At 38.1% G+C, this 12,589-nt stretch overlaps 1 protein-coding gene across 1 annotated transcript in view; it reads right to left on the reverse strand.

The window, feature by feature from the left end:
• Nucleotides 1-12,589, reverse strand: part of LOC109101994 (band 4.1-like protein 3) — a 43,731-nt gene that overhangs the window by 25,073 nt on the left and 6,069 nt on the right. Inside the window, 1 exon segment of the mRNA XM_042713729.1 lies at nucleotides 1,019-1,182. Within this exon segment, the coding sequence (XP_042569663.1) occupies nucleotides 1,019-1,182 (164 nt within the window).

A 12,589-nucleotide genomic window follows, 5' to 3' on the forward strand; every position in this document is an offset into this window, starting at 1 on the left:
TATATCTAAACATAAATAAATATATATAACAATTAAAATAAAATAATTACTCTTGGATTCTATTTATTTAACAGACAAAAGCATCTTTTCCTTTTCCTCAGAAACACTTTGCTCTGAGAGTCAAGCCTCACGCAGATAAATCATGTTTCCTAACGAGTAATATGTTATTATGAGCGCTTGAGAGAAACTACGAGCAGCTCTGTTCTGTGTGTGTGTTTTTTTTTTTTGTTTTTGTTTTTGTGTTTTTTTTTGTGTTTCTTAAGGTTTGTGTTTGTGTGTGTGTGTGTGTGTGTGTGAGTGTGTGTGTGTGTGTGATAGAAGATCCAGAGAGTCAGCTCTGGTATGCTGCTCCTTCTGCTCGTACCAAAATAAGAATAAGCTATAAATAAAGGCGCGGGTGAGTGTGTGTGAGTGTGTGTGTGTGTGTGAGTGGTGTGTGTGTGTGTGTGTGTGTGTGTGTGTGTGTGTGTGTGTGTGTGTGTGTGTGTGTGTGTGTGAGTGTGTTCTTGTGTGTTTGTTTGTGTGTGTGTGTGTGTGTGCCATCACATCAGATTCTGCGCCGCTGTAATGCACCACGCTTTTCATTTGATTTAAAACCTGAAGTAAAAACATTTGTACACAAGATCTGATTATAACTAATCGATTAATCAAAATAAAATCAAAATTTAATCAATCAATATAGTTTAGTGTGACTAATGAATCAAAAAGGTATTAAAGATGAAGAAATTAAGACAATAATATTAGTCAATATTAATATATTTATTCTTATTTTAATACTTTTACTTAATAATAATAATAATAACAATAATAATCATTATAATAAAAAAAATTATTTTATAGTCGTATTGAAATATAAACCAAACAATATTTTATGAGAAAATTGTGCAGCTACACAAACAAGCTCTTTAAAAATGCAATTTAAATCTCAATTTTTAGCAAAAAAAAAAAAAAAAAAATCACAAATATCAATTTCAACCCCCTTCTATGACGGTCCTTCATCATCATCATCATCACCCACCTCGACGGAGCAGGTGTAGTCTGTGCCGTCCAGCAGTCTGACCTTACACTCCATGACCCTCAGCCGCTGAGTCCTGCCTAACGCTGACCAGGAGAGTCTGCTGCTCAAAGACTTCTGGGACACGTAGTCGTCCTCGTGCTGCTGCTGATCAGCCGATCTGACCTCTGCCTGACCCTGCGCAAACACAGCACCAGCTCTAAATCAGATCACTCAGATACTATTACAGGTTTATTAACAGTTTGAATTGGTTTGATTGCATTTAAACTGACTGCCAGATCAGCTTCATGTTTACCTTCATGTTTATTATACGCCAGATGCTAAATAAACATTCAAAAACATTAAAACAAACATTTTATAAAACTCGACTAAAAGAAAAACACAAGACTAAACAATTCTATAAAAGATTCTTTAAATGTGATAAAAAATTGTTAACTTTTTCTGGGTCCATAAATAAGTCCTAAAAAGTTTGTCCTGACAAACATCACTAATTAGTCAGTAAATTTCCTGTTTTATTCTAATTAGAAAGTTTTATTAATTTGTTGTGTCTTTACTATTTTTATTCATTTCTTTTATTTATTTTCTTTTTTTTTTTTAAATGTCTCTATATAGTTTTTATTAATTTTATTTCTGCTTTAGTACATCAGGTTAAACTAAAAAAAAAAAATTAGAAATGGCAACTAGCTGAATTAAATAATTTTTTATATTATTTTATTTCAAGCAACATTTTTTTATGGTTTTAGTTAACTGTAACAACTCTGACCTAATGTATCATTAAAAACAGATTTATTTAAATGTTAAAAAAACATTTAATATGAAATACAATTGTTTAACAAATAAATTTAACAGATTTAATAAATATATATACACATTTACTGTAGATAATCTAAAAATAAATCTATAATATAAATAAAATAAATATTTTACTTAAAAATAGAAAAACATTAATTTAAACTCTTAAGTATGCAGGTATGAAAATATCTAATTTTCATCATTTAAGATATATATATATATATATATATATATATATTATCATGTTAATAACAGATCCTCCTGACGCCGATCTCATGTCACAGCTTTTTCTATTTTCATCATGCAGGTTTATTTCAGCACTTTCCCATGAATAGATTTTCATCATTAAATTACATTACATAATCTCAGTCACCCACTTCCTAGAAAGCTCCAGAAACTCTCGCTGGGATTACATCTGAAAATGTCTCACTAATACTGCTTATATACGCCACATAACGTCCACATGATGACAAAGAGAAAAGCTCTAGAGATGAGCAGGTTTGTGACACTCGGGGCGTTATAACATCAGGAAGAACTATTCAGAGCATTCGACAGCTTCAGAGAAAATGTCAGCAAAAAAGTTAAGTTTTTTAAATGATCCAGGACTGATTTCAGGGAGTTGTTCTGCTTCTTCTGCTGTTCGTTCATGTTTATTTGCTGCTGTAACTAGTAGTAAAGAGGAAGAGATGATGGCTTCACTACAGCGTCTGTCAGCACACTTAAAGAGCAGAGTGATAAAACTGACAGAATTAGACTTTGTTTCATATCAGCTGTGATATGTATCAAATAATGTTTTAATTAAGTTTGCTCATGCATCCGATGAAAACAGCAGAGACTGATTCTTGGGATTTTGAGTATTGACATATTTTCGATCCAACCCTACTATAAAGCTGAGAGTTGTCTCCTGAGACTGGGATAATGACGCAGAGCAGGTGTACGAGAGGAAAGCTCTGACCTGCTGCCGTCTGGATTCTGAGCGCGACTGCTGCGATTCTGAGCCTGGATCCGTCTTCATGGCCAGTTACACTGAAACAGCACAAGCAGAACTATTCAGGGTGCCAATCAACCGCTCTAGACTGCTTCTCGACTGGAATGAGCCGTGTGTTGATGTGGGAATCTGAGCACAGGAACACACGGGAGTTTATATTTAGCGGGATGTTTACGCTGTATTTTTGAAAGCACAGCAACTCCAAGAACGCAGCAGGAATGACGGACAGGAATCACAGACACAGACTGCGGTCAGGAGCGTGTCAGCTGAAGCGACGCTGCTGTGTTTATCTGTGATGACTGATCAACCAGTCGCTGAAGATTCAGTAAACACACTGACAAACACTCTTCTGTGACACATTTAGCAACCCCTCAGAACACCCTAGTAACCTCATAGCAACAAGAATATTTTGCAACCACCCTAGCAACCCGCTTAGCAACCCCTCAGAACACCCTAGCAACCCCTAAGAACACCCTAGTAACCTCATAGCAACAAGAATATTCTGCAACCACCCTAGCAACCCGCTTAGCAACCCCTCAGAACACCCTAGCAACCCCTAAGAACACCCTAGTAACCTCATAGCAACAAGAATATTTTGCAACCACCCTAGCAACCCGCTTAGCAACCCCTCAGAACACCCTAGTAACCTCATAGCAACAAGAATATTTTGCAACCACCCTAGCAATCCGCTTAGCAACCCCTCAGAACACCCTAGTAACCTCATAGCAACAAGAATATTTTGCAACCACCCTAGCAACCCCGCTTAGCAACCCCTCAGAACACCCTAGTAACCTCATAGCAACAAGAATATTTTGCAACCACCCTAGCAACCCGCTTAGCAACCCCTCAGAACACCCTAGTAACCTCATAGCAACAAGAATATTTTGCAACCACCCTAGCAACCCGCTTAGCAACCCCTCAGAACACCCTAGCAACCCCTCAGAACACCCTAGTAACCTCATAGCAACAAGAATTTTTTTTGCAACCACCCTAGCAACCCGCTTAGCAACCCCTCAGAACACCCTAGTAACCTCATAGCAACAAGGAATATTTTGCAACCACCCTAGCAACCCGCTTAGCAACCCCTCAGAACACCCTAGCAACCCCTCAGAACACCCTAGTAACCTCATAGCAACAAGAATATTTTGCAACCACCCTAGCAACCCGCTTAGCAACCCCTCAGAACACCCTAGTAACCTCATAGCAACAAGAATATTTTGCAACCCGCTTAGCAACCCCTCAGTACACCCTAGTAACCTCATAGCAACAAGAATATTTTGCAACCACCCTAGCAACCCGCTTAGCAACCCCTCAGAACACCCTAGTAACCTCATAGCAACAAGAATATTTTGCAACCACCCTAGCAACCCCTCAGAACACCCTAGTAACCATAATTTTTTGCAACCACACTAGCATCCCCATAGCAACTTCTCAGAACACCATTAACAACCACTTAGAACAACCTAGTAACCAGATTTTTCACAACTGCCCTAGTATCCTCATATCAACTACTCAAGAAACCCCTTAGCAAATACTCACAACACCCTAGTAACCAGAATGTTCTACAATCACCATAGTAACCACTTAGGACACCCTAGTAATCCCAGAACGCCCTAGCAACAATAATTGTCTGCAATTACCCTAGTAACCCCATAGCAACTGCTCAGAACACCCAAGCAACCCCTCAGCAACCACTCAGAACATCCTAGAGACCAGAATTTTCTGCAATCACCCTAGCAACCCCATAGCAACTACTCAGAACACCCAAGCAACCCCTTAGCGACCACTCACAACACCCTAGTAACACTATAGCAACCAGAATTTTTTGCAACCACCCTAGCGACCATTCAAAACACCCTAGCATCCCCTTAGCAACCTCTCAAGAAAATGAGTAACCAGAATTTTCTGCAACCAACCTAGTAACCACTCAGGACACCCTAGCAACCACTCAGAACATCCTAGAGACCAGAATTTTCTGCAATCACCCTAGCAACTACTCAGAACACCCAAGCAACCCCTTAGCGACCACTCACAACACCCTAGTAACACTATAGAAACCAGAATTTTCTGCAACCACCCTAGTGACCATTCAAAACACCCCAGCATCTCCATAGCAACCTCTCGAGAAAACGAGTAACACTAACAACCAGAATTTTTTTGATTTTTTAACGACTCAGAACACCAGAATAACCCCATTGCAAACACATCCTAGCGACCCTCTAGCAACCATAATCTTCTGCAACCACCCCAGCAACCCCTCAGAACACCACAGTGACCCCATAGCAACCACTCAAACATCCTAGCAATGAGAATTTTCTGCAACCACCATAATAACCCCACAGCAACCACTCAGAGCACCCTAGCAACCGTTCAGCGCTGCTTGATAAGGGCCCGATGTGTGAGTGTTCTGTAATCTGTCTTCAGAGGTGTGACAGTGATGGAAACCATCGGCAGATTCTGGAGAGCAGCCGTGGAAAACCACAGGAACAATAACTCCTGAACTTTAACGGCCTGGTGCGGAAATGTAGGTCAAACTGAACCGCAGGAACAAAACGAGCGAACAGCCCTCCAGATCCGCTCGACATCACAGAACGAGAGAAGAGATGTCAGCCGAGGACGTTTCTGTTCTCTGAGAAACAGATTAAACACTCATCATTAATGATGAAGAGCTACAGTGGCTGCGCTGTGATTATGAACGCAATTACAACGAAAATCACTCTGGAACTGAAATGATGTGCACTTGAACACAGGTGGCTAAAAATAGCATCACCACTGAAGAAAAACATACCAAAGAGTTCCATACGGATGAATGCATGCGGACTTAAAAATATGCATTAAAGGGACAAAAATAGACACCAACATTAATAAAAATGAACGTAATTAAAAAGTTCTTACTCATCTTGACTTATTTGGTTCACATTCTGCTAAATAAATAAAGCAAAACCTGCATTTACCTGCTGATAGCTGCCTTCTTTCTTCATATTTGAAAAAGATTTTGATGCAAATACATTAATATCTGTTCATAAATGATGTTATATACAATCCACATTAATTATTTCACGAGTGCTACTGTTGCTCTCACTTAACAAAAACGCCATCTCTTTTCATAAATTCAGAAGGACAGCTAACAGTTCACTCACTTTCTGGAATATTTCAGGAATTTCCCTTCAGGGAGCAATAAAATACATCCATATATATCCAGTCAGAAACACACCGAGCTGTGAAATACGCACATTTTTGAAATAAAAACAAATCCTGTGGCTCTCAACGAGTCTGTCCAAGCAGAAGATGCTGGAGACACACGACCCGTCCTGACCTGAAACACATTAACTAGGCACAGACGCGTTAAACCTTCTTAAAGGCTTAAACTTCCACCTCATCGAAAACACAACGGAGAGGCCGTCTGTGACCTGTCTGTGTGTGTTAAACTCCTTATTATTCAGTTTCACACTGAGCTTCACAAGGATGACTGACTGCATACAGAAAATAAATAAAACAAAGAGTTAGGAATAGATTTTCTTCTGTTCACCAAGGCTGCATGTATTTAATAAAATATAGTAAAAATGTGAAATATTATTACAATTTAAAATAGCTGTTTTCTATGTAAATATCTGCTAAAATGTAATTTATTTCTGTGATCAAAGCTGCATTTTCAGCATCGTTACTCATTAGAAACCATTATTCCCTTCAAAAGTTTGGAGTTAAATATTTTACACATTTTATATATTCATCAAGGATGCATTACATTGATCAAAAGTGACGATAAAGACATTTATAATGTTACAAAAGATTTCCATTTCTAATAAACGCTGTTCTTTAGAACTTTCTGTTCATCTGTGAATCCTGAAAATTAAAATGTATCACAGTTTCCACAAAAATATTGTGCAGATCACCTGTTTTCAACATTGATAATAATCAGAAATGTTTCTTGAGCAGCAAATCAGCATATTAGAATGATTTCTGAAGATCATGTGACACTGAAGACTGGAGTAATGATGCTGAAAATTCAGCTGCGCATCACAGAAATAAATTACAGTTTAACAGAGATTCACACAGAAAACAGCTGTTTTACATTATAATAATATTTCACTATTTTACTGTATTTTTGATCAAATAAATGCAGCCTTGAGCAGAAGAGACTCTTTCAAAAACTTTTACAAATGTAATTATTGCAAATGTTTAAACGAGAGTGAACAAGAAAAATTATGAACTTATAAACATTCCAGTCTATGAAACCCAACCCGGTTTCTGTGGCGTAGTGGTTAAAAATCTGTGCTGGTAATCAGAAGGGTTAAAGGTCGAGTCATAAACTACCATCATTAAGTGAGAAACATACTTCAACCTGTAATAAACATAACGCAAATCAAGTTATACAACACATTTCTGGAGAAACTTTGCCCACACACGCCCACACACACACACACACACACACACACACTCACGCACACACTCACGCACACACTCACGCACACACACACTCACACACACACACACACACACACACACACAGTCCTCTGTCTCTGGATCAATACAGAATATTGATTTACAATCAGCTACATTCTAAAAGTGACTTTTGGAATTCAAGAAACATGATCTAAACATGCCGACAAAGTGCACTACGGCTGCTTTTACTGTACTTACTGTACTCTAGTTCTGTCTCTCTGCATTACAAGTGAGTGTAACAGCAATCATGACGTGATAAAGTAACAAATAACTGATTTAATTTAGGATAATGACTTACAAGAACGTAAGACAATGCAGCAAAAGTTACGAGCCGTTCACACCAAAGTCGATTTCTACTATAATGTTTTCATTCTATGAGGAAACTATAATGTGGAGCAATATCGTCGGAATCACTTTCATAACAATTCTTTTCCATCTGGTGAACAGACAGCCAATCAGAATCCACCGACTTTATCGAGCCGAGCATTTAAAGTGGCAGACGACAAAACTACAACAGGCTTATAATAAATCCAACGCTATCTCACGACCAATTCGTACGTGTTTCACAATGTGGCAAGACCAATTCGTAAGACCTCACTCATACGATTTGTGACAAAAACATACGTATTTTACAAGGCAGCTAATTTCTAGGACCTCACGCGTACGATTTTTGTGACGTTACGTTTAGGGGACAGGGTTAGAAGTGGTCCTTTGTATGAATTTGTCACCTCATAAAATACGTACGATTTTTCACAAATCATATGGATTTGTACGAGTGAGGACGTACGAATTCGTACGAATTAGCCACCTTGTCAAATATGTACGAATTGCCGTGAGATCGGTTTGAATAAATCTTTATAATTATGATTCTTGATTTGAACAGGCTATTAGTCTTAAATTTTCTCAAAACGTATTCATATTTCGACTAATGAGGATTCCAGAGGGGCGGGTCCACAACACTAAACTAAAAAAAAATGATACAATATTATTTCAGTTTTTCCACTACTTTTCTAGTTTTCTAATTCGATTTGTTAGTATTTCTTTGGAATTATTTTTGGAATTTACTAGCAATTACGAAGTCATTTCTATAGAATGGTAGTGTGTCAATCCGAATTCAAACCGACCCGCCTCTTTACACATCAAAACGGATCAAGCGTTCAGATTTAAAAGCATAAAACGCGGCAAAAATACTAACGGACGCGTCAGAAATAATATGTATAACGTTACATCAAAATCTCAAGCTTTCTGTGTTTCTCAGCCCAGGTTTTGTTTTTGCGTTTGACAGCGCAGGAATCAGGCTATTTGTCCTCAAAACATCTGTAATATTAAATAATTGCGACGGTAATATTATTATACTGAGCGCGCAGATGTTTCGCTGCTGCGCCTTTTAAACATAAGTGCCACTGAACCGAACAAACCGACTGATTTATTTCATTCTGAAAGTACAGTGCCTCTGTAGGAAAACATGTCAATCAAACGCGTTTGTAAACGCTGGAAATCAATACGTTACCGAACGCGCCACGGGGTTCCGCTCCTCGGGCTCTGCGCTCCTCTCTCACCGCCGGCGGAGCGTCTGTCAGCGGCCACAGCGCGCGGGAGTCTCCGCTCTCTTCAGCGGCACTGGTAACCGGGAGCGCGCGCGCAGCGAGCGGAGGATTTAAACGCACGTCACCGTCCGCACGCACTGTACGTAACAGCTGAGAGCGGGAGATCAAACGAACAGCTGTGACGCAGGAGGACTAGTGAAAAACAGTGTAAAATACAGGTAAAATATCTAACAGTATATAGCGTGCATGTTTTTATACATTTTGAATGAAAAAAAAATCGGGTAAAAAATCTGCTGGACCATATTATATTATTTGGTAAATTTCATATACACAAAAGCAAAAAGGAGTACAATTATTATTATACAATTAAAATGATAAAATTATTATATAAAAATATTCTAAACCGTGTTTTAAGGTCGAAATATTTATTTCTTGATGGGAAAAAAACTAGAATTATTTATTAGCTAAAGATTTAAAGTTAATTGAAATGTAAAACCTTGAAATGCTGTCTCTATTTATTTATTTAGCTCAGTTTATTTTTATTTATTTATTTATTTTAATTTACTCATTCATTTACTTAATGAAAATGTAATTACTTTATTGAATCAATCACATTTTATTTATTTAAATTTACTTTTGGTAAATTCCATTATAAACCAGATTAAACACAAAAGCAAAATTCTAAACCATGTTTTAAGGTCTTTATGGCAGAATTGTGTTTCTTGAATCTCTTAAAGGTATTCATAACAAAAATCTTGATGATCTAGATTTTATTTGCTAAAGAGTTCAAGTTCATTGAAATTTAAAACCCTGATATACTGTCTCATATAAAAAAATAATTATTTAATTTTATTTAAATAACTTTTTTTGTAAACCCCTATAGTAACGTCATTTTTTTTACTTTGCTGTCTTGTTTATCTGTAATTTTTTTGTGTTGTGTCAATTTGTAATTATTTTTTATAAAATTATTAAAATATATTAAATATTGTTATTCAACAATTTTCAAATGAAACATGCTGTAAATTAACACACAGACAAAAAGCAAATTCAAATATATAAGTTATTTTTCTCTATTGTCTATTTATTTGTGTTTCTCAAGGGATCTTTTCTCTTTGTTAATCATGTTTTGACATTATAAGTGTATTTATGCGTCCTATAAATTCAGATCTGTAATGCACACGCACCCTCTCACACCCAAAGCGCACACACACACACGCACACCCACACACACACACACACACACACACACACACACCCACACCCACACCCACACCCACCCACACACACACACACACACACACACACACAATTTCAGATTCATGCTGATTCTAACACACACCACACCACACACACACACACACACACACCCACGCACACCCACGCACACCCACGCACACGCACACACACGCACACGCACACGCACACGCACACGCACACACACACACACACACACAACTAAAGCGTCTGTTTTGAAGTCGTGGTCGTCCTGGAGGCCCTGAGGTCTGTTTAACTGCACGCTTCAAAGCTTCACACAAACCTCAGCCCGCGTTCGGCCCTACAGAGCGACGGAGGACCGCTGAATGTTCCTTTACTCTGCTCTCAACAGACGGAGGCTCCCTGGGTGGAGCTGTTTTCAGATTTAAAGGCATTTAACTAAACCTGCTGAAGGTTCTGTCAAGTATTAACATGCTAAACTTGAAGATGCTGACACATTTGCTCATTGCTGTGGCTATCTGTAGTTTTCTCAATAAGACAACTGATAGCAAGAAAAAGAGTTTAACCCTATAAAGCCTGCTGTATCATATTAGAAACACAAATCTCGAAGACCTCTAAATGTCACACTCCATAACCTCCACATCTTCTGTCTCTGATTGACAGTTTAGAGTTTTTTAATCCAGTCAAAGCTCTTTTAGTGTTATTGTACAAACACTTTTTTATTTTTCTCAAGTAAAGGTCAGAATAACTGCAGTCATATTTCCAGATGCACAAGCAGCTCACTGATTCACATCACAAGCAGCAGAATTTCATCATAGAAATATCAGCATCCGCAGCAAATTGATATTTTTGATGAGTTTGAGTCTCTGAATAATACTGATCTTCATATTCTCACTATATGAGCCATAGAAGCAAATATGATGCAAAACATAAGACATATGCAAACTTTTTTTTTTTTAAGTATTTTGTCTAAATGTTCAATAAACTGTTCCATTTATGAAAATTCTGACTATTAATGTCATATGTCAGGGTTTACAGGGTTAAGAGAAAGAAGAAAGCTGATAAACTGCTGAAGGTTTGTGATGTGTGAAGAACAGAGCGACCCGTCTCGCTTCTTTAACCCTTCGTCTGTAACCTGTTGATTGTTCCTGAGTCTCAAACACAGGCTTTTAAATAGTGGCTCAAAGCAGAAGATCCCAGAATATGAATCAGATGCTTTACAAATGAGAAAGAACACACGCTGCTTATCGTGGAGGAGCAAAACTATTACTAATGAATGAACAAGAGAAGTAGACAAGTAAGAGCAGAAGTGGAAATGCAGAAGAGTTAGAAAATAGAAGATCCGTATTTACAAAGTTAAATTAAGTGCCTGATACACAACAAGAGAAATAAATACTGAAAGACGATGGAAATAGATGAGTTTGTGTCTTCATCAGGTTTGTAGAAATGTAGCACTGCATCAGTGTCTCAGCAATGGATGCTCTGCAGTGAATGGGTGCCGTCAGAATGAGAGTCCAAACAGCTGATAAAAACATCACAATAATCCACAAGTAACCACAGCACTCCATTCCATCAGTGAACATATGGAGAAGACAAAAGATGAAAACACATCCAGCATTAAGATGTTTTTTAACTCAAATACATAGAGTTTATAATCCATAATAAATAACACTTCCTCCCGTGAAAAAGTGCATCTGATGTTGTCTCTCACATCAAAATCCAGTCACATATTTGTTTAGAGCTGTTTAAAACGCTGCTTGATCTGTGCAGATTTCTCTCCTGATTCCACCAGAACACCTTTTTTCACTGAGGAAGTGTTATTATGGATTATAGACTCTATGTATTTGAGTTAAAAACATCTTAATGCTGGATGTGTTTTCATCTTTTGGTCTTCTCCAGATGTTAACTGATGGACTGGAGTGCTGTGGATTACTTGTGGATTATTGTGATGTTTTTTATCAGCTGTTTGGACTCTCATTCCGACGGCACCCATTCACTGCAGAGCATCCATTGCTGAGACACTGATGCAATGCTACAATTCTCCAAATACAAACTCATCCTGATCTGGGGACGGCCTGAGCGTGAGCACATTCTCAGCACATTTTCATTTTTGGCTGAACTATCGCTTTAAACTTCAGTCTTCTTTCACTCCCCAAAACTACTGAATAATGGCTTGCATCAGCGCCAGTGAACTCCAGTGATGTACTCTCGCTGCAGGTGTCACGTGACGTCACTCTCTCACACACACATGCAGTAAAACAGTGCGTGTAGGGAAATCTGTAACTCGATAACGGATGGCAGCGCACCAAAACAACAGAAAAGACGAGTTTGCACTCGCTGGAAAGCGTTCCTCCCTCGCCTTGAGCTTCAGGACAGTTACAGTTTCTCTCTTCATTTCTCTGGGAAAGAACCTCCGAGGTTTCTCTGGAAGTCAACATGAAACCAATACTGACTCTTTACGTAATACTTTACTAATTCTAGCTTATCGCTTCCTAATCCGGTTGTCTAATAAACTTGGCATTGTATATTACAAATGTTGTTGTTTCTTTGTCCAATTGTTTTGCTCCTCGTTTGCAAGTTGCTCTGGAG

This window comes from Cyprinus carpio, chromosome A2, assembly GCF_018340385.1.
Source record: "Cyprinus carpio isolate SPL01 chromosome A2, ASM1834038v1, whole genome shotgun sequence".
NCBI classification, from domain to species: Eukaryota; Metazoa; Chordata; class Actinopteri; order Cypriniformes; family Cyprinidae; genus Cyprinus; species Cyprinus carpio.